Source organism: Pygoscelis adeliae, unplaced genomic scaffold (genome assembly GCF_000699105.1).
Source record: "Pygoscelis adeliae isolate BGI_AS28 unplaced genomic scaffold, ASM69910v1 Scaffold402, whole genome shotgun sequence".
NCBI classification, from domain to species: Eukaryota; Metazoa; Chordata; class Aves; order Sphenisciformes; family Spheniscidae; genus Pygoscelis; species Pygoscelis adeliae.
Window position 1 is genome coordinate 6,373,571 of NW_008824411.1, and position 18,420 is coordinate 6,391,990.

General features: G+C 40.3%; 1 protein-coding gene across 1 annotated transcript in view; it reads right to left on the reverse strand.

Moving 5' to 3' along the window:
- Nucleotides 1–11,222: 11,222 nt before the first annotated feature.
- NUF2 (NUF2, NDC80 kinetochore complex component) overlaps nt 11,223–18,420 on the reverse strand; it is a 15,077-nt gene continuing 7,879 nt past the window's right edge. Inside the window, exons 8-13 of the mRNA XM_009320627.1 lie at nt 17,468–17,530; nt 16,554–16,691; nt 15,485–15,625; nt 14,504–14,679; nt 12,541–12,676; nt 11,223–11,516 (exon numbers count right to left, since the gene is read on the reverse strand). Of these exons, the coding sequence (XP_009318902.1) occupies nt 11,367–11,516; nt 12,541–12,676; nt 14,504–14,679; nt 15,485–15,625; nt 16,554–16,691; nt 17,468–17,530 (804 nt within the window). The 3' untranslated portion in view covers nt 11,223–11,366. The remainder of the gene's footprint in view (nt 11,517–12,540; nt 12,677–14,503; nt 14,680–15,484; nt 15,626–16,553; nt 16,692–17,467; nt 17,531–18,420) is intronic.

The window sequence follows — 18,420 nt, forward strand, 5'->3', positions numbered from 1 at the left end:
GGCAGAAAGAAAATCCAAAATTCTTTCACTATTAAGCCTGTATACAAACATAAGACATTTTTTTTTCCTGGCATTTCAGCTTTTTGCCTGGCTGCAAGGAGACAAGGGTTTAAGAGGAATACATAAAAAAATGCTTTCTTAACACTAGCTGCAAATTCACCTGTCTCCTCAATGCTGATACATTTTCCTTCAAAAGTTTGCATCCTTTGACATCTTTGCAGTCCCTCCATGTTCCTGCTGCTGTTTCGCAGCAACAGATAAGAAAACTTCAAAACCTTGCTCTGCACTAGCAATAATGAGATTCAAAAGAAAAGATTTTTTCCAATCTTTCTACATAAAAAAAGGCCTGAATCAGAGCCCAGCAGTGCACAAATATTACTCATGTCATTGACACCAAGAAAAGAGGAGCTGTGAATAAAAAATGTTAAAAATGAACACAAGGAGCATTGTTTGCATATCAGAAAAATTAATCTACATAGAGAAGTGTAAGAGCCTGCAATTCAGAAAGGAAAGAATTAGGACAGCCCAGCTGAGAATAATTTTCTAGCCAGTTAATTTAATTGCATAAATCATTCCTTTGTTAGCAATAAAGAGATATAATTAAAATGAGATTGCTTCTCATTTCTATTCTCTGGAAACTAAAGGAATTGATTTTGGAGAAAGCATTCTTCCAAATACCAGATCGGCAAATTACATTTACCTTTTTAGAAAGGCTAAATTATTTTGCGCTAATATCATGGAGGGTTTAATTAATTATAGATCTGCCATATGATCTTAAAGAAATAATTTACTTAATGCCCACAGAACAGAAGTTTGTAAGTGCGTGTATCCCTCTGATAGATGGTGTGCAGATTTTTACAAACAGGTCAGAAGTTGAACAGGTGGCTGTCAGGAGAAATATGAAGAAATATAATAAATGATTAAAGATGGGGGATGGTTTGTTAAGAAATATTAAAGTACTGCTTCCTATTTATCGGCACATACCTGGATTACTGTTTTGAACCCCTCTGAACTGATTTTTTTCTAAATATTGTAATGATGGTTGTTTGCTATCCACAAGTCTTCAGGGCTCAATAAGCATTAACAGGTTAATAACAGAACAACAATCAGCAAAAAATGTGAAGCCCACCTATTAAAACAGAATATTGCTTCTGCTGAACATTGCAGGGGTTGCCCACAATCAGGCACTTAACAATGGTGTAACACAATACATCTAAATACAGAAGTCCTATGGTCATGCCTCTGTCATACTGTACATCATATTTTGTAGGCTCTGCTTTCCCCTCAAAGAATCACAGACCTGGGGAGACCACACAGGGTAGGGAGACCACACAGGGTATTGAATTCCCTATTCCGCACTTACGGCCAGCCAGGCAACAGGTCTCAAACAGAAAAGACCAAAAATAGCCTATGCTACATGAATACCACACACCACAGCACTTCGCCCAAAGTCTTAAGTCTAAGACCTGCAGTAAAAACAAAGGCCATAACATGAGACAAAGCAGCACCAACACTCCAGCTTTCACCAAAACAAATACAGAAAAGATAAGTAGAAGTGTTCCTAGAAATGGATAAGAGTCTTCCCAAATCTTCATACGCCCACAGCTCATGTGCCCTGCTAGAAAGGGGTAAAACAGCGTCTGTCATTGTCATCTGATGGGAACTCTGAAATTTAGTGATTCATTTAGCACTGAGTTTGCAAGCAGGATGCACCAGTTGATCACCCAAAATAATGTCACACTAATGGGGAAATACCAAAGGTCTATACTAACACCCTGTCTGTATCATGCCCAATTCCTGTGAATTCTGGGGAAGAAAACCTCAGAAGCTTAGTTAATGGATAAAGTTGGCAGGGTTGAAAGGGACCTTTTTCTATATGCGAGAGATGACCAGGAGAAATCCTCCATCACAGAACTCATGGCATGAACAGCAACACAAGTTCCTTCTAAACATCTCATCGCCAGACTGAGTTTCCTTCTAGAGGAGTCTCCTCTTCAGCTGTAAAATTCATTCTGTGGTCTTATCCAAGTACCTTCACTAGGCAGATTGCAAGCTAGTTTCCAAATTTCATTCCTTTGAAGGGTAAGAACTCTTCTACCCCAAATGCAGTTATAAAGGGGTGTGTGTGTATATATATTAAAAAAATATACATGGAGCATCATTTGGGGAACCTCTCTTCTCTCACCATGCTCTCGTTGTAACTAGTTACCATGCAGGAGGCCTCAGATACAATGGTGAGATGGTGGGGAGGAAAAAAAGAAAAGCCAACCAAACTTTTCATCTTCTATTAACAGCCAAACAGACTAAAAAGCAGAAGGAATGCAAGGAAGAGCTAAATGACCTGAACAGTTAGATCAGCTGCACTTGGCTTCTGCTGAAGCAGCCCCAGGCACTCTCCAGGGCCAGGCAAGCATCACAGTCTCATTAATACTTTGAGTGAATTACAAACACCATGCTGTCACAGAGAGGTGCAAGTCAGGCAGAGGTCTTTCATATCAACTCTGGGCTTCTCTCTACAAGAAGAGAACAGACAGTCCTTTCTACGTTTCTGAGACCGCTAGTAATTTCATGGACTTTTGTCTTGCTGCCCACTCTCTCAATTGTCCTTTTTAATCAGGTAAAAACTGCCACCCTTCCACCTCCCTCCACAAGAGGCTTCCCCTGCCATTGAGGATTTCCAAATCTGATGCGCTTCAAACAAAGGACAGACTGCTAGGTACAAATTCAAGTCAGGCTGCTTTGATGAACTCTCCAAACATCCACAGAAAGTTTTCTACAGATCTCAGACAGGTACTAAGCTGCATCATTTCCAAGGAGGACACATCCTTATGCAGTAAACTCTGCACGCTATGGAATATCTCAGCAATGTACCTGCCTGGCAACTCTGTTCTCAGTACCAGCTTAGCCCATCCTCTCTGGGATCTGCAGGGAACAGAAGCTTCCCAGGATCAGCGCAGACAGTAAGTCATTCCTACACACAGCCCATCACACACACACACTGCCTCTGCCTCATAAGCTCTTCCTTTTCTATGTGCTTTGGAACAGGGGGAACAGAACAGGAACTGCCTCGTCCCAGGTACATCATTCTCCATGCAGACCACCATTGCATATTGACAGTACAGTCATCACTAGAGAGGATGCTGTGAGGATGGCAGGTAAGCTGAGAAAGTAGAGGGCTTTGCATGGAAGAGTTAAATAGCAGATAGATTAGATCTCATCGTTTGATATTTCCAGGAAAGTATTGCGTTGCTACGGAAACCACAATACAACCTGGGTTTTCCCCTCCTTTTGTTTGTTCATTTTCTACAAACACTGGCCTCTCCTAGTCCCCTCCAGTGGGGCTTGCAGCTCACAAACCAATTTTTTTTTTCCCTAATGACCAATTCTCTTTGCGAGTATATTTTTCAGTACATTGCCTTTCACAATATCACTGCCGCAACCTCCAAACTCTTCTTTTGCAAGTACCACCATATAATCTGGTACCCATTAGGAAACTCAGCTCCTAGGCATGTTGCTCTCTTTCTGCTTGGGGGAAAAAGGGAGAAAAGCCTTGAGGTAATACAACTGAGCCTTCTTGGCCTTCATTCAGGGAGAAACCACATCTACAACCTCCCTTCTCCCAGAGTCAGCAACGTGCACCTCTAGTGATTGCGTTTCAGTGCTTGTAAGGACCTGTCTCACTCTAGTCATTGCAGGTATTTACTCCCAAATTGCAACAGCTCTGCCTGTGAACTTTCCACGTAGAAAGTGAGATCAAACCCAAAAAGCAACCTAAAAACCCCTAGAAATGGACTTTATATTTGCAGTAGGGTCAGCCAGCCACATCAAAGCAAGGAACATAGCAAGAAACAAAGCAAGGTCCTGTGGATTCTTCCATGTTAGATAGCCCAGGCTTCATCAGTGACTTAACATGTACAACTTGAGGACGCCAGCTGAGAATCTAGCAGTACTACTACAAACTGGCAAAGAATCCCGTACAGGCAGTGACGCTGGCAACACCCTGGAAAGGTCAGTTCACCCTACCTGTCACACTGTCTTTTAGATTGTCAGCACTGTAGGGCAAAGACTATCAGTGACTGTTATACAATACATAGCACAGCAAGAGCCAAACCTAATTCTGGCCCATCAGTACTACAAAAACAAAAGTGACACAAGGTGATAAAGAATGAGAGGAACAAACCCGACCCAATCCCCATCAAGTCATGCACACACAAAAAATAAAAGCTTGGTCTCTACCTTGCAAGACATCAGTGCAGTTTTTAAGAATTGCTACTGGGTTTTGCCACTCTGGAGTCACCCTACTGTTATCGAGCAATAGGCTGCAGAACAGCAAGAGAGCACCCAAACCTTTTGGGGTTGAAGAAACAGAAGTGTATTGCAGCAGTACTGATACATACCTACCATTTATTTTCTTACATCCACTGGCATCAAGAAAGTCCACCATAATCAATATTCTGCAAGCATTTTCATAGGAGTGTTAGCACTAAAAATACCACAAATTAAGAGGGTCCTTTGAATGCCACAGAAGAGAGACCAACTAAGTGTGAAATGCTATGGAGTTTCATCATGTCACATACAGTTGTCCCCATTTAGAAGGTCTCAAGAAACAGAGCGTTCCCTTTTTAGCTTTGGAAAATGAGGCATTTTGAGCTGAATATCCAAATTCTCTTTGCCTGCAAAGTTTTCCTTGTTTTTATTCCCAGGTATCTCTAGCCATTTATTTTACTCTATTCTAGTAAGAAGGATTACCCTTAACGAGTCTGACGGAAACATCAAGAGAGTCTTTCCAAAAGGAAGATGTCCCTCCAGATACAAGACTTCAATGCACTGGAGCATTTACCTGCCAGATTCCACTTGTTTGTTCTGCACCTCACAATTTACACACACATACTTCACCTCAACATCAAAACACAGATCCATGTATATGAGCCTTTCACTCTCACTCCTAGAGTAATCACCTGCACAAACTACAAGGACATGACTACCAAGTGCAGGCTCTATTATCTCCTTTCTCCAGACTAGCTCTTACTTCAGCAGCATAAAGTGTCATATCCTTAGATGGAAACATCTGTCAGTAAGCTTTGGAGACTCAGCGCCAACTAAAGGTGGCTTCAGTGCCTGAGCAAGCTTTACTGAAGGTAAAAGGGCACTTCAAAGCTGAATTATTATTACTGTATAATGCAACATGATTTCACGGGTACTGGCAACCTCGAACACACCCTTCAGATCCTCCAGTCGGAAGACAACTCCAAGGACGACACAGTGGCTTTTCGCAGTTGCTTGGATGGTCCTCACACAAAACTGACCTTCAGCTGTCTGAAATCTTTATATAAGAAAAGTTTTAACTTTAGTTTACCTGGTCCTGGCTAGTCCTAGAATATATGAATGTCAAGCTGCAGAGTTCTTATTCCGGGGCCGGAGATTCAGCAAGTTTCCTTTGGCTTCCTCAGCAAAGCTGTGGCAGAAACAAAAGGCGAATTCACCACCACTATCTGTGCCAACAGCCCCACCAAGTGGCCAAAAACACCTACATCGCCTCTTCCAGCCCATCCTACAACCAAAGCAGAAACGTCTCACAAAGAACTGTTGAAAAATACAAAACTTGCTCACCTAACCCAGCCCTACTCACTTTGCCCAAAGCCTAACAGAAAGAGGGCTTCCGAGACAGAGTTCTGAAGATCTTCTTTCCAGCAAGACTGTGGAGTAAAGGCAAAACGGGAGTGAAAAAGAGGCTTCCTTCCTTCACAAGGAAAGAAGCAGCAAGACACACAAGCAGGGGAAGGGGTATCAGCCTTTTAAAGTTTTGTTCATGTACACATGTTGTGCCAAGCCATAATCTAAGTTGCCCACTTATTTCCCATCTTAGCCATTACTACTTTTTCTACTTGCAAAAATACCAAAGTTGGTTTAAATTCTTCAAAAAATTGGAACAAAGCCCTGTCTTCCCTCTGAGACAACATATAGCTCGTGGGGAGGAGACGCTTACCTTCCTTTTTAATAGTTTATGGCGCAGGATCTGTGCGAAGGAAGGATACTCACAAATAACAGGAAGTTCAAGCTGTGCTCTCCATACATATATTCTGGATGTTCATATGTCTAAGCTTGTAAGAGGAGGTCTTTTCATCTCTGCAACGTGAGTACAGCACTCTCCCAGCAGTGCAGCAGCTGCATACGACAACTCTGCCGATAAGCTCCATGCCCTCTCCTTACCCACTTCCCACCATACACACTTTTTTAAAAATTCTAAGCTAAAACTGTTCAGATCTAAGGAAGGAGGTTTGAGGACAGGCTATGGACAAGCTGATGGATGATCCAGCTTAAACTTCCTGCTCCTGGAAAGTGACCTTCTCAGTAGTAACTTGTATTCACACTGACCTTCTAGGTGATCTAAGCTACTGCCTGATCTATGCAGGGTCCCTAAAGAAAAGCTCTAGTAAGACCCAGACCATGCTAAATCAGAGCACAAAGCAAGTGCCTGGGCTCTGCTCTAGATCAGTCTGAATTGGCATCAAAGTTACCTGGTTACTCAAGCATACAGGCAGAAGTATAGAGCCAAGTTTACAAGATGTTTATACAAAGATGGAATAGACATTAGATCTTCCACATAGGTTAGCATGCTCAGATCAGGGCTACATCCTGCCCTGGTTTCCCAAAGACCACCAGAAGCAGTACACATATGGCCTTCCACATATGGAAGACACCCACACATGGCCCAACAAAAGGATTATGAACAAGTCACATACTAAACAAGCCCATCTTAGAGTAAAAGATCTGACAATTGTTAGCATCAGAGGGGAAGTGGCTACTGCTTAAAAGGACATTCTGGATCATTATATAGCTACAATAATTTACTATACAGAAGGAATAGGCAGCATATAATCTACACATGACTGTAAGGGAGCTTAAGTTTCTTCTGAAGAGAAGAGGCCTGGCATCTTCAGGTTGACCCTATGAGTAGCCCAAGCAAGAGATAAGCATTTGTAACTGGATCTAGATGACACCTAAACAAAGAAAAGGTCTTGCAGATACTAGATTAGCTACAGAAATTCAGAACCAGGACTTGTCAGTATGCACTAGATGTTTAGAATACAGATACAGCGTAAAGCCACATTAATAGCATTAATGAATTACTGGACCTTGTATGTTACTGATGCTGCTTTGCATCATCCAAATACTCTCATTGTTGATCTACCCAAGAACAGGCGCTAGCACCACAGCAGGATGAAGTCTAAGGTCAGAAGTGGAAGTACAGCCAGTGGTAAGCATGAAGGCTGATATGGAGGTTTCCCAGACGAAGCAAATAACCGAGATCAACTCACGAGACCACTGGAAAGATTCCTGCTTCCCTTCGAGCTTTTAGCTTAAAAATCTAGCAGACACAGCTATAAGAAAAATAAAGCATTTTTCAATTCAGCAATACACAAGATAAGCAATGTGTGTGTTGGGGAATGCGCCAATGTTAGCATTTTCTTTTTTTCAAGAAGTTTGTAGGGAGCAACAGGCTTTTATGGCCAAAGGAAAACAAGGTATTTTTTCCTCACGTTAAGAGTTGTGCTAGAAGGACGAAGTGGGGAGAGAAGTATAGCAACAGTAAAATAAAATAAGCAGCATCAATACCATAAGAGAATTAGGGACTTTGCTGAAACAGCTACAACAAGCTATTCCTGCCCAGGTGAGCAACCAAAATTCCTTGATGCCATATGCACTCAAAGGGGAGACACCATATATAGATTACTAGATTAACACATTCATATGGAACACTCATCTCAGTAGAAATTACATGTTTGCTTACAGGATTGGGAGCTAAGAATATTTTTCATATTACACTTTAAACCTAATATCTAGCTGCAAATATACTCATGCATGCAGTCTGTATTTCTCTGCTGTTAAAGATTTTACCCTGAAATAATCCATGTGTTGGATATAAAACATAGTCATGATCACCACTGTTATCAATGTAGGCTCTTTGTGGGTTTTGTTTGTTTTAAAAAACTCCTCAAAAATATCATTTGACCCAGATACTACAGGCAGTATACACACAGCTAGGCTAGAAACCAGATAAGGGTATGGCACTCAGCCTTAAAGAGCAAAAAGAACCCACAGTACAACCAACCAACAGTTGCACTAGCAAGCTGAAGGGGCAGCACAGAAAAGACAAGACTGGAATTCTCTAAGGCAATACCAAAGCTAAACTGAAAACACACACATTAGATCAGAGCCCTCCTCAACACCATCTTCGAATGCTTTTCCCCTAATGCTAAGAAAGCTCTCATTTACCACATAAGCAAGTATTGGTGGGAAACTAACAAGAGCTATCAAGGAATCAGATTCATGTACATTCAATATGAGTGAGATACTAATACTGGGAGGATCACTTATGCCTGTCTAAGGGAAGAACATACAGAGCTGAGCATAACCTTTTCAAAAGTCTGTAACAAGGCTGCTATTTTCAAGGACCAGCTCCTTCATTGCTTACAGAATATTGTTAGCAGCTAAACACATTTGAAACAAACCAGAAAGCCTTGCAGCCCAAGCAGTACAATGCAGATTTGCTACAAGCTTTGTGTAGTGTATGAAATACAGAAGTACATGCAAAAAAAAGAAATCAAACACATTTAAACAGTGTTATGCCAAGCTGTATAGCAGCTACTGACATTCAGTTATTTTCACAGGTAGGCCACAGGGAAGGCTGTGAAGGTGTCATTCCACTAAGTCTAGCCTGGCTATTCTCTTGTATCAGCTTCATGATAGAAGTCCATCTATAATTCCCTTATTCCACACCGATGTCTCAAAATAAAGGAGTTCTGCAGATTTCTTTGATTTAGGCCTTCGCAGAGGGCTCTAGGCATTTAGACAGAAGTACTAACAAAAACAAAAAAAAGAAATTTTGAATAACACTGCCCTCTTGAGGGAAATCAAGCTGTATCGCCTTGGCAAAGCCATCCTCCCTTCGCTGCTCTTCAGGTCACACTAAAATTCCCCCCACTGCCTTGCCATATGGTTCAATATGAGTAGAAGTTTTTGAAAAGCAGCAGTAGACTCACACCTAGGAATCAATTATCTCTAGATAAAAATATAGTTTTGGTTATGTTTTATTTATAGCTATTTTAGGTACAAACAGGCCACTCTGAAGGCACAAGAGCCTACTGGAAATACATAAACCTGTCCCTGGAAATCAGAAGTTTTGTTTCTTCATGAATTGCAGCCTTTTATTTTACCCAACATCTAGTGTTGCAAAACGCGAGAGGAGGAACCAGAATCTAGCATTTTCTTTGTCCTGCAAATTCCTCATCATTGGGCTACATAAGCATGACCTCTCTAGCCTAAGAATCTTGATCTTTATATGCAGTTTCCTGAAGGACAGTAAGCTTATCCCATCAAAATCATCTTCTGGCTAGAGTAATCCCTTGCCATATCTATTTGAAGCTTTTGGGAGTCTGTTTCAAGAGCTGCTGTAACATCCAGGCTGTGGAGCACAACTTCCAACCAGTCTTTATGAGAAAGCAGATACTACTGCTATGTTTATAGACTACCAAGTCACATGAGTTTACTTCGAGAATTTTGGGGTGTAGCTTTTTTTTTGGTGATGCTATAAATATTCAGAGAAGTTAAAAGAAAGAACATGTGGCTTCCAGTATCCTGTCAAGCTGGGATATAGGCTAGACTGACATGAGAAGCAGGGATATCTCAAGAACGCTCAGGGAAAACTCTACACAAACCTTGCCGTCTGTCTTCAAGAATTTCATAGTATTGTAAGTCTGGAAAAACCTAAAAATTATGACACAGTTTTGCACAGACATCAAGTTCATTAGCAAGTACTGCCAATGAGAAGCAACATCTTCCTGTAGATAGTATCTGTGTCACACTAGAACCCATGTTATGGCAAAGGGAGCGGAGCTCACCTGCACATGAAGAACAATGCTTTAACACACAGCACAAAAGGAGATTCATTTAAAAACCTCACTTTCAAAGCACAATATCCAAAACATCAGTAATTATTCCATGCGTGGCCTAGTGCATGAAATCCATAAAGAATTTTTCTGTGCCTTGCATGTACTTAATATCTTTAGCTCTTGGAAAAAAAAATCAGCTACCTTAGCAGTGAGACTTTCACCAGTCTCTAGATGAGATGCTACTGCACAGCATCGCAGGACTGTTAGGATGAAGAGTACACTCACTTAAAAACACGAAGTTGTTACACACACACCTATCAGACTATATTTGATGGAAGTGGGAAAACTGTATGAGAAGCTTTGTACTAGGTTAAGATTTGCAGATTAACACAGACTTTCACTGAAACATCTCACATGCTACAACATAAGAAAAAACCTCAAAGCAAAACATTAGAAGGGTCTGATGCCTCAGTAAGAGCTTTAGAAGCAATGATCACCTGCTGTTCCTGACTTGCTAGCACCTCTAGCTAATAAGAGAAGTTGAAGAATTAAACAAAACTAGAGATATTATCTATACAGACTTGAATCCTCCCTCCCTTCATTATAAAAAAACTTCTGGTAGTACACATTCCTACAAATGTACAAACCAAAATTTTTAAATTGGAATGTTATGCCAAGTCAGTTGGGATAGCAGGGAGGGAAAGACATAAGAGAAATAGGGTTAAATATCCTTATATCAACTACTTTAAAAATTAACATTTTATTTCTGGAAATAATTAAAAACACTGTGGCAAACTGAGTGCCATCACAAGTTAAGGTACGAAATACCCATCTAATGTAATTTTTTTTTAATAGGACTAAGCACCCAAACACAGACTTTCTAATAAACACAGATGAAGGTTCAATACCCCACAGAGCAGAAACAATAAGTTCAAGTATTTAGAGGTACTGTACTGTTAACTAAAATGATACTCTCGAGTGTTTACAGTCACCAATATTCGTGATGAGAGTAAGTTGGCATTTACATGGATGCTACTGCTCCATCAGGATTTAGTCTTAATTGAATAACGGTAGTGGAATATCACCTATTACTGACTTGTCTTGAACAGTGTGTCCATTCAGGCCAGACCAAAGCACCAAATCTTCCCAGATCAAAGTTTGCAGAACAGTTTCTACAAAAAGCAGGATTCTGTCTAAGTGTCAAGCAATTTGGCAATAGCAAGACTTGCATTATTACCATTAAAATCAGATACTGACTGAAACAATACAAACAGGCTAAGCCGAGTGTTTTCTTATCCACATTAGCAAGCTCACGACATCAGGATCTGTCTAGAAAGCTAAATGTGTTCTGACATGGTTTTTGAGAAAGCTGCCTTTTGCCTGTAATAATTATCCATCCCATGCAAAGCGCAAGCTCTTGAATTCAGATATGAGGATAAACATAATGAAAATGGAATACAAGTGAAGACAGGTCTAAGAACTACTTCCAGGAGTCTGCACTCTAAGCAGCCCCTTCTTCAGTTCAGCAATTTTATCTTCTCTTGAGGCTGCATAACTCTTTGCTGTCTTAATGAGAGAGTCATGACGCTTCTCCAACCCAGCCTTCAGATTTAGGTATATTTCCTAGAAAGAGGAGATAAAGAGGGGGAAAAAAAAAAAAAAATCTATCAGCAAAGTTAACATTTATGCTTTCTAAGGATTTAAGCAAGAGTGGTCTGGTGGTCTCAAGTGATTTCAAAAGGTACCTCATCCCAGGCTTAAGAAGCAGCCTTCACAGAACACAGGAAAGTTACAAGACATCAGAAGAATAAGAGCAGCCACAAGCAAAATCTCAATATTATGATTCTGTTGTAACTCTAGTGGTCACAATACTAAGATGGTCAAACAACCAGCACTAGTCCAGTATTCACACTACTACTGCCCCATTCTGTGTTAACCTGTGTCACCAGGGTCTCTGCCACTGTGACTGCTACCATTATCGTCCCAGCACAGACAGTACTTCAGTAATGAACAGATAAGATGAGACCCTACAGGCAGGCTGTGATCCCCTACTCCCAACCCGTCAGGATTTCTGCCTCTTTCCAAAGCTGAGCTGGACAATCATCTTCCTGAAACCCTAGGAAGAAAGGGTTTGTGACATGGCAGGTGATCCTGCATTTGAGGGAGACTGTTGAGAGGATTACAGTACTGCCCGTTACTACAACACAGATATAAAGCCTCACAGGTCAGCTCCCAGGGGCCAAACAAAAAAAGAGAAAAAAGTCTGACTGCTTAGAGCTGGAAGTACCATGATACAAAAGTGTGCATCATGGAACTAGCATAGTATCAGCTACAGGCACAGACGGGAAGACAAGTTTAATTTCACCTCCCAAAATACTGGGCAATCACACCATTCTAGGATCTTCTCTGCAAAACCCACTTCTCCTGTGGGCCGTCTGCAGCCTGCAGAGACGAGCACAAGCCCTAGCAACCCAGTGGAGCCACAAGCAGGAAGTGCTCTCCCTCCCACTATCCACCCAAACCACCACCTGCACAGCCTACTCGTTTTCAGGGCCAATAAGTGTTCCTTTTAATCTACACAGCCCAAGTTAAAAATCAGTTTTGAGAATACCAAACAGGATTCCTTTAGAGGAAAAAAAAACCTCACCTTGGCTTTCATGTCCTCTTTTTCAGCATTCTCATTCAGCTGCTGAATTTTGAACCTTGTCTGTTGGATTTCCTTGTGAATGGCCGTCACTTTATCATACACAGCACCCCTCTTCTCCTGAACTCTGTTACAATATCTAAAGGTGGGAGAGAAAGTTAGTACTGAGCCATTTGACTAATTCCAGATTAAACTTAACCCCACCACAAGCAAAGCTTGCATTTTATGAGCATGAAACTAACAGCTTCTAGAAGCAGTGCTACATAGAATTTACTTGCTTGGAAATTTGTCCAATTCTTAAATTAGAACAACTTAGGTACAAGAAGTGAAATTCGAAGTGGACTTAGAGGAGTATGTTGAAGATCCTCAGTTGCTGCCAACCAAGGCAACTCAAGTGACTCCAGTGGAACCAACCCAACAGACAGCTGGACACTGCATCTTCCTGCCTTTGAGTAATGCAGTACAGGTGTCAGTGGAGAGCCCTGCCTAAAGGCCAGCCACTGGCCCAGGTTAAAAGCAATATAGCTGCACTTGATGTTTCAGCATAACTGAAAGTCACATTTTCCTTAGCCTTAGATCCGCTCCCACCAAGTTAAAGCTCTAATCCCATACATCTACATAGGTTATCTGCAACTCCCAGTCCATCATTTCACTGCATCCCAAACAGTTTTTCCCTAGTTTGCAGGTAAATTCAGATAGCTCCAGCTGTGAGCTGCCATGTAATCAGCAAAGGGTTAGTGTGGGAACAGGAGATCTACCCTGATTTCAAGTGCAAAACACACCTACCAGTTTATACTAAGCATTTGTACAATAATTACAGTTGGAACTGTAGCAGCTGCTTTCTCTAAAGAATGGCGGAAATCACTTATACTTAGCAAGAGCCTACTTACATCTTCCTACCTCAAGGGAAGAGTCAGGACATTCTCTTAGTCACCAGCAAAAACTCTTGTTTTCAAACCAAGGTTACCTCCCTTCCCCTCTTGCTTATCAAAGCATCTAATTTTATCAATCAAGGGAAATATCTAACACATTAAAAACATAAGTTAGCAGCAATTTTTAACATAAAGGAGCATTAGTTTATATTATTTTCATTCTTTATTTGGAAGGAAAAATAGCTTTTAGTTAATCTCCTTTAGCTGGTATAATACGCTAAATGAGGAGCAAAGGAAGCCTGGGAATCTTGCTGCCATTCTACACACCACACAAGCCTTTCAGCATGACTAAATCTTAGTTGGCTCTCAGCTATGTAGAAAAAGCTCTCTTCCATCATAGTTAATCTACCCAGCCAATAGTTTTCCATATTCCTTTTCCTATGCATATACAAAAGTGTTATATAATAAGCTTTCTCTATAAGAGTTCAGCACTTCTAATCTGGCAGTGAAGCCACGACCTTACAACGCTGCAGTTTGCTGCTGCAGAAGTGACTGCTGTGCTGTAAACACTGCCTTGCAACTTGCCTTTAGCGTACGGTAGGAAGGAAGATGGGCTAAGAAGCTTTGATCAAATTACACTTTTCCTTTTGTTTTAGAAGCATCATGTCAGGATAATACTCCTCTGAGATACGAGCCCCATTTCCCCATGGGTCTTGAACATCTTTGATAATGAGCAAAAGTGGCAAGGGAAATTATGAAAAATTCATGAAAGGCAAATGGGGCTTTGTTGAAGTCTGATAAGTTGGAAAATTATCCCAATGTGACATTCTCTTTAAGAAGATAAAAGAATCAAGAATAAGCATTATAAATTAAATTAGTGCTCCAATAAAAGAATTGCTGTCAAGTCACATTGCAATTATTGATTTGAGACCCCAAGTCCCTGCCTGCAGCATTACTGGTCTTCATACAAAGCTATCCCACATCGCTCATTTTCTTCTTACTGCTAAGCTACATGTTTGTACCAAACGCGAACTTTGGTAGCACATAACGAAGACATAAAGTAGCATCAGGCAGAAACGTCAACTCATCCATACTCAAATACAGTGTGCTTATATTGCTCAACATCTTCACGCTTCTTTTTTATCCTTATTTCAGCTGTAGACAGCTTCTCATGTTTTGCAGTGACCAGCCTCTTTAAGGACATTTCATCTGTCTTCCCCTTTTTCAGCTCTATCTGAGCACTCTCAAGCTGGTCCTCTAGATTTCTGACCTAGAGTACATAAGACGTATTGAAATAAATTAAATGGGGGAAAAATAATCGAAACAGCATACCCTGTTAGTTTACTAAGATTAGAACTAGCTTCCTGCTTTTGAAGATCTGATTGCTAACTAATTCTCCCAGTTAAACCCCAGTTCCTGAGTCTTCGTCCGATTTCAAATACATCCAAATGGACAAGATCCCATCACCTAGAATGATTTTCAGAAATTCCTATGAGTTCGGCTATAGTTCTTAGCCAAGGGTAATTTGAACATATGCTGTACAAATACCCCAAAAGACTGCATATCATTTTTCAATGCTCCTAACAATTGCATTCTCCCAAAATGAAGTAGCAAATAGCAAGGTACTGTATTGTGACAAACAGTTCATCAGGGAAAGGGTGGCTTAGTAATATTAACAAAGTTAAAGGCACTTAAGACATGACTCTTCTTGAAGTAGTAATTTTTTTGCTCTTAGTTTCTGCTCTCTAGGCAGAAGAAACTGGATCTCACTTTTCTTCCATCATTCCCTACCAACAACCCCAAGATAGTTCAAACTATTTTAGGTCAGGTTTCTATGGCAACAAAGGCTTTGACTATTAAAAGTGGTCAACAGTACATTAGCTAGCAGCATGCAGCAAAGCAGCAGCTATGTTTTACTGATGTTTTTAAGAATGAGATTTTGAAGTTATGCAAATTCTTTCTTTTTGGGGAAGAGGAGATATGAGAACTTTTAAAATACAGACATTTACTGATGATCACCTATCTTGCTTAGACATTAAATTCTCCCTAACCAGATATAATTGGATAATACAAACCTCTGATAATACACTGGCCAGTCTCTCCACATTTGCTCCCTGTCTTTCCATCTTCTTTTGATATAACTGCACCTCCAGTTGGCATGATGGCAGAACCTCAACTAGGTCTCTATAACCTTCATATTTCTCAATAACTTCTTGCTTTAAAGAGAAAAGACTATTAATAAACAGCTTTGGAGTTCAGCAGTTATTTTGTATAGTATTAATGCATATTGACTTTTGTACCCATTCCCTCATTGTTTAACATACAAACTGAAGATCTCACTTCAGTAACTACTAAATATTAATTCCAGTGTAAAAGAAGCATTTATTTGGAAAGCACAGGAAAAGTGACATGCAAGTGTTTCACACTGAACTAACTAGCTTGTTATAAGAGCTTTCAGGACAGAAAAAAGCTGTAAAGTGAAGAAATTCTATACTGGTAAAATGGGAGTTACATAAAGAATCATAAGAACAGATGTCTGGAATTACAGCAATAAAGTTTACACCTTTGGAACAAAAATAGCTAGGAAGACAGAGTTATGCAAGCTTCACTGATTATGAGCAATCATGAACTACAAACAAAGATGGACATTACTATTAGAAAAAAGAAGAAAAAGCTAGGAGGGGAACTCAGTGTTCAGCATACCAGTGGAGACAGCCATCAATTCCAGAAACAGTGAATGATAACAGAGACACTATGAAGCATGTGTTCTAAATCCAAGGACATTTGTGAGCTGCCAAAATACTGTCATCTCTTGAGAGCAAACAGCCAGACAGATATAGTATAGATCCAAGAGTTCTACACCTAGTTTCACAAATAAACAATTACTCATTGAGGACAAAGCAGCAGTGACTGCAATCCCACTTTAAAAAAAACACACCAACATAGACAAAAAAACCAAACACACCCCACAACCAACCTTCAGTTTTCTCTGAAGTTGTGATTTCATTTCAGACTAACCACTGTTCTGTTGATTTTTGACTAGAAGTATAAGTCATTCAAGAAGCAGTTCTAGATGATGACAGTTCAGTAAAACATGCTTTTTCTAATAGAATACCTCCTTGTGCGGACAGAGGAAAACCTCACCTTGGATTTCTTGAGTTTCTTAACAGTCTCTTTCATCAGTTCTTTGTAATTTTTCAGTTCCTCTGGACTCTCCACAATTTTTGATTTCAGCTGCTCTTGTTCTTCTTTCAAAGTAGCCATTGTCACTTTAAGCTCATTCTAGTTAACAACACAAACACACTTTCAATATTAGCAATTAGGTGAACAAAGAAGAATTGCGAGGCATGGTTTGCCAGGATCTTATGGCTAGACAGGTTCTTTTCTCTGTTTTAAGTCATTCCTCAATAGGAAGTTTGTTTTAAAAATAAATTCCTCTAAACAGCACTAACATTCCCAATCAAAGCAGTTAACAGTCCATTTTGCTCCCTGAACACATGTACAGGGGTGCAATACTAAGTCACAAGAACAGCATTTAACTAGTACTCCACAAAAAGCCTGCCAGCTAATACATATTACTAGCAGCTCTCTCCTTCAGAACCCCTCACCTAGGGCAACCAAGGCAGTCACTGCAGGATTTCAGAGCTAGCTGTATCAATCTGGTAGAAGAGCAGCAAGCTTCCTATGCAACCTCTCAAAAAAACTCCTGTTTTGTCCCCACCAGGTCAGTGGCTGCCTCATTAGCCATTCTATGCACTTAAGGTAAGCCCATAGCTTCTCAGAAGTCCAGATTTCTTGCCCTTTAACAGATCAGCTTCCTGAACACACAGAGAGGTTTTCATTGCAGAGATGCATATTTAAAGTTAACAACAAAACAAGCTACTTCAGGAAAGCTTCCATGGGGAAAAAAATGAAGCCAAATCAGTTTTTTAAAAAAGCTAATAATCACCATCTGAACATTACCTAGCTCCAAGAATAATTAGATCCTAGAAAGAGATATGATCTTAGTTGATCTGAGATGCAAGCTACAGCCTACATCTACACAAAGGTGTACTTACCAGTTTTCGGGTACTCTCTGCAATATCTGACTTCTTTTGCGAAATCACTTCTTGCAAAGCTGTCTAAAGAAAAGCAACGAACTTTAAATAAGCATCTCTACAACTGCTTCTTCCTTTACCCTTCTATCATAGATCTGTCTACAAGAGAAATCCCATTTATGGTTTCTTTGGAGTGCCATAACTAGCAGACAAAATTACAGTCTATAAGAGTTAAAAGACTGAGAAGAACATTGTCACAAAAGCCACTGGGAGCACTAGGGATACAGCCAGCAGTAGGTAACTAGGAACAGGGATAAGAGATGGACTACCTCTATTCTTATTGACCCTGGCAGCATTATACACACACAACCTTCTTTGCCAGAGGCACTGTTCTTGAGAAAAAACTAAGTTAATACAAGGTCCCCAATAATATAGAAGTCAAGCACGTGGTTAATATTAATAGTAGAGACATGACTTAACAAAAAACCTAACCACAGATTTTTTTTTTTTTCCAAAGCAGCTGAAAAAGGTTACCTATGAGACCTTAGAGACAAGTTGCCATTGCTGGAAAGTTACCCCTGCAATCAACACCCACTCCCTTGGGTGACCCTTCTTAGGCCTCATTTCCTGCCATAGCTCACCTCCAGTTCCAATTCTTCAAATTTAGGTGGAAAACAAAGAGAAACATACACATCACACTTCTGAACAATAACACAGGTATCTTCCAAGTCATTGCAGTAATGCATTTCAAAAAGAAAGAGCCAAATACACTTTTGTATTCCCTAAGTCTGATTTCAAGTATGTTTCACATTCCTTACAGTGAAATGAAGAGTTGGTGCTAGGGGTGTCCTGGTTTCAGCTGGGATAGAGTTAATTTGCTTCCTCTTAGCTGGTACAGTGCTGTGTTTTGGATTTAGGATGAGAACAAAGTTGATGACACACTGATGTTTTAGTTGTTGCTAGGTAATGCTTAC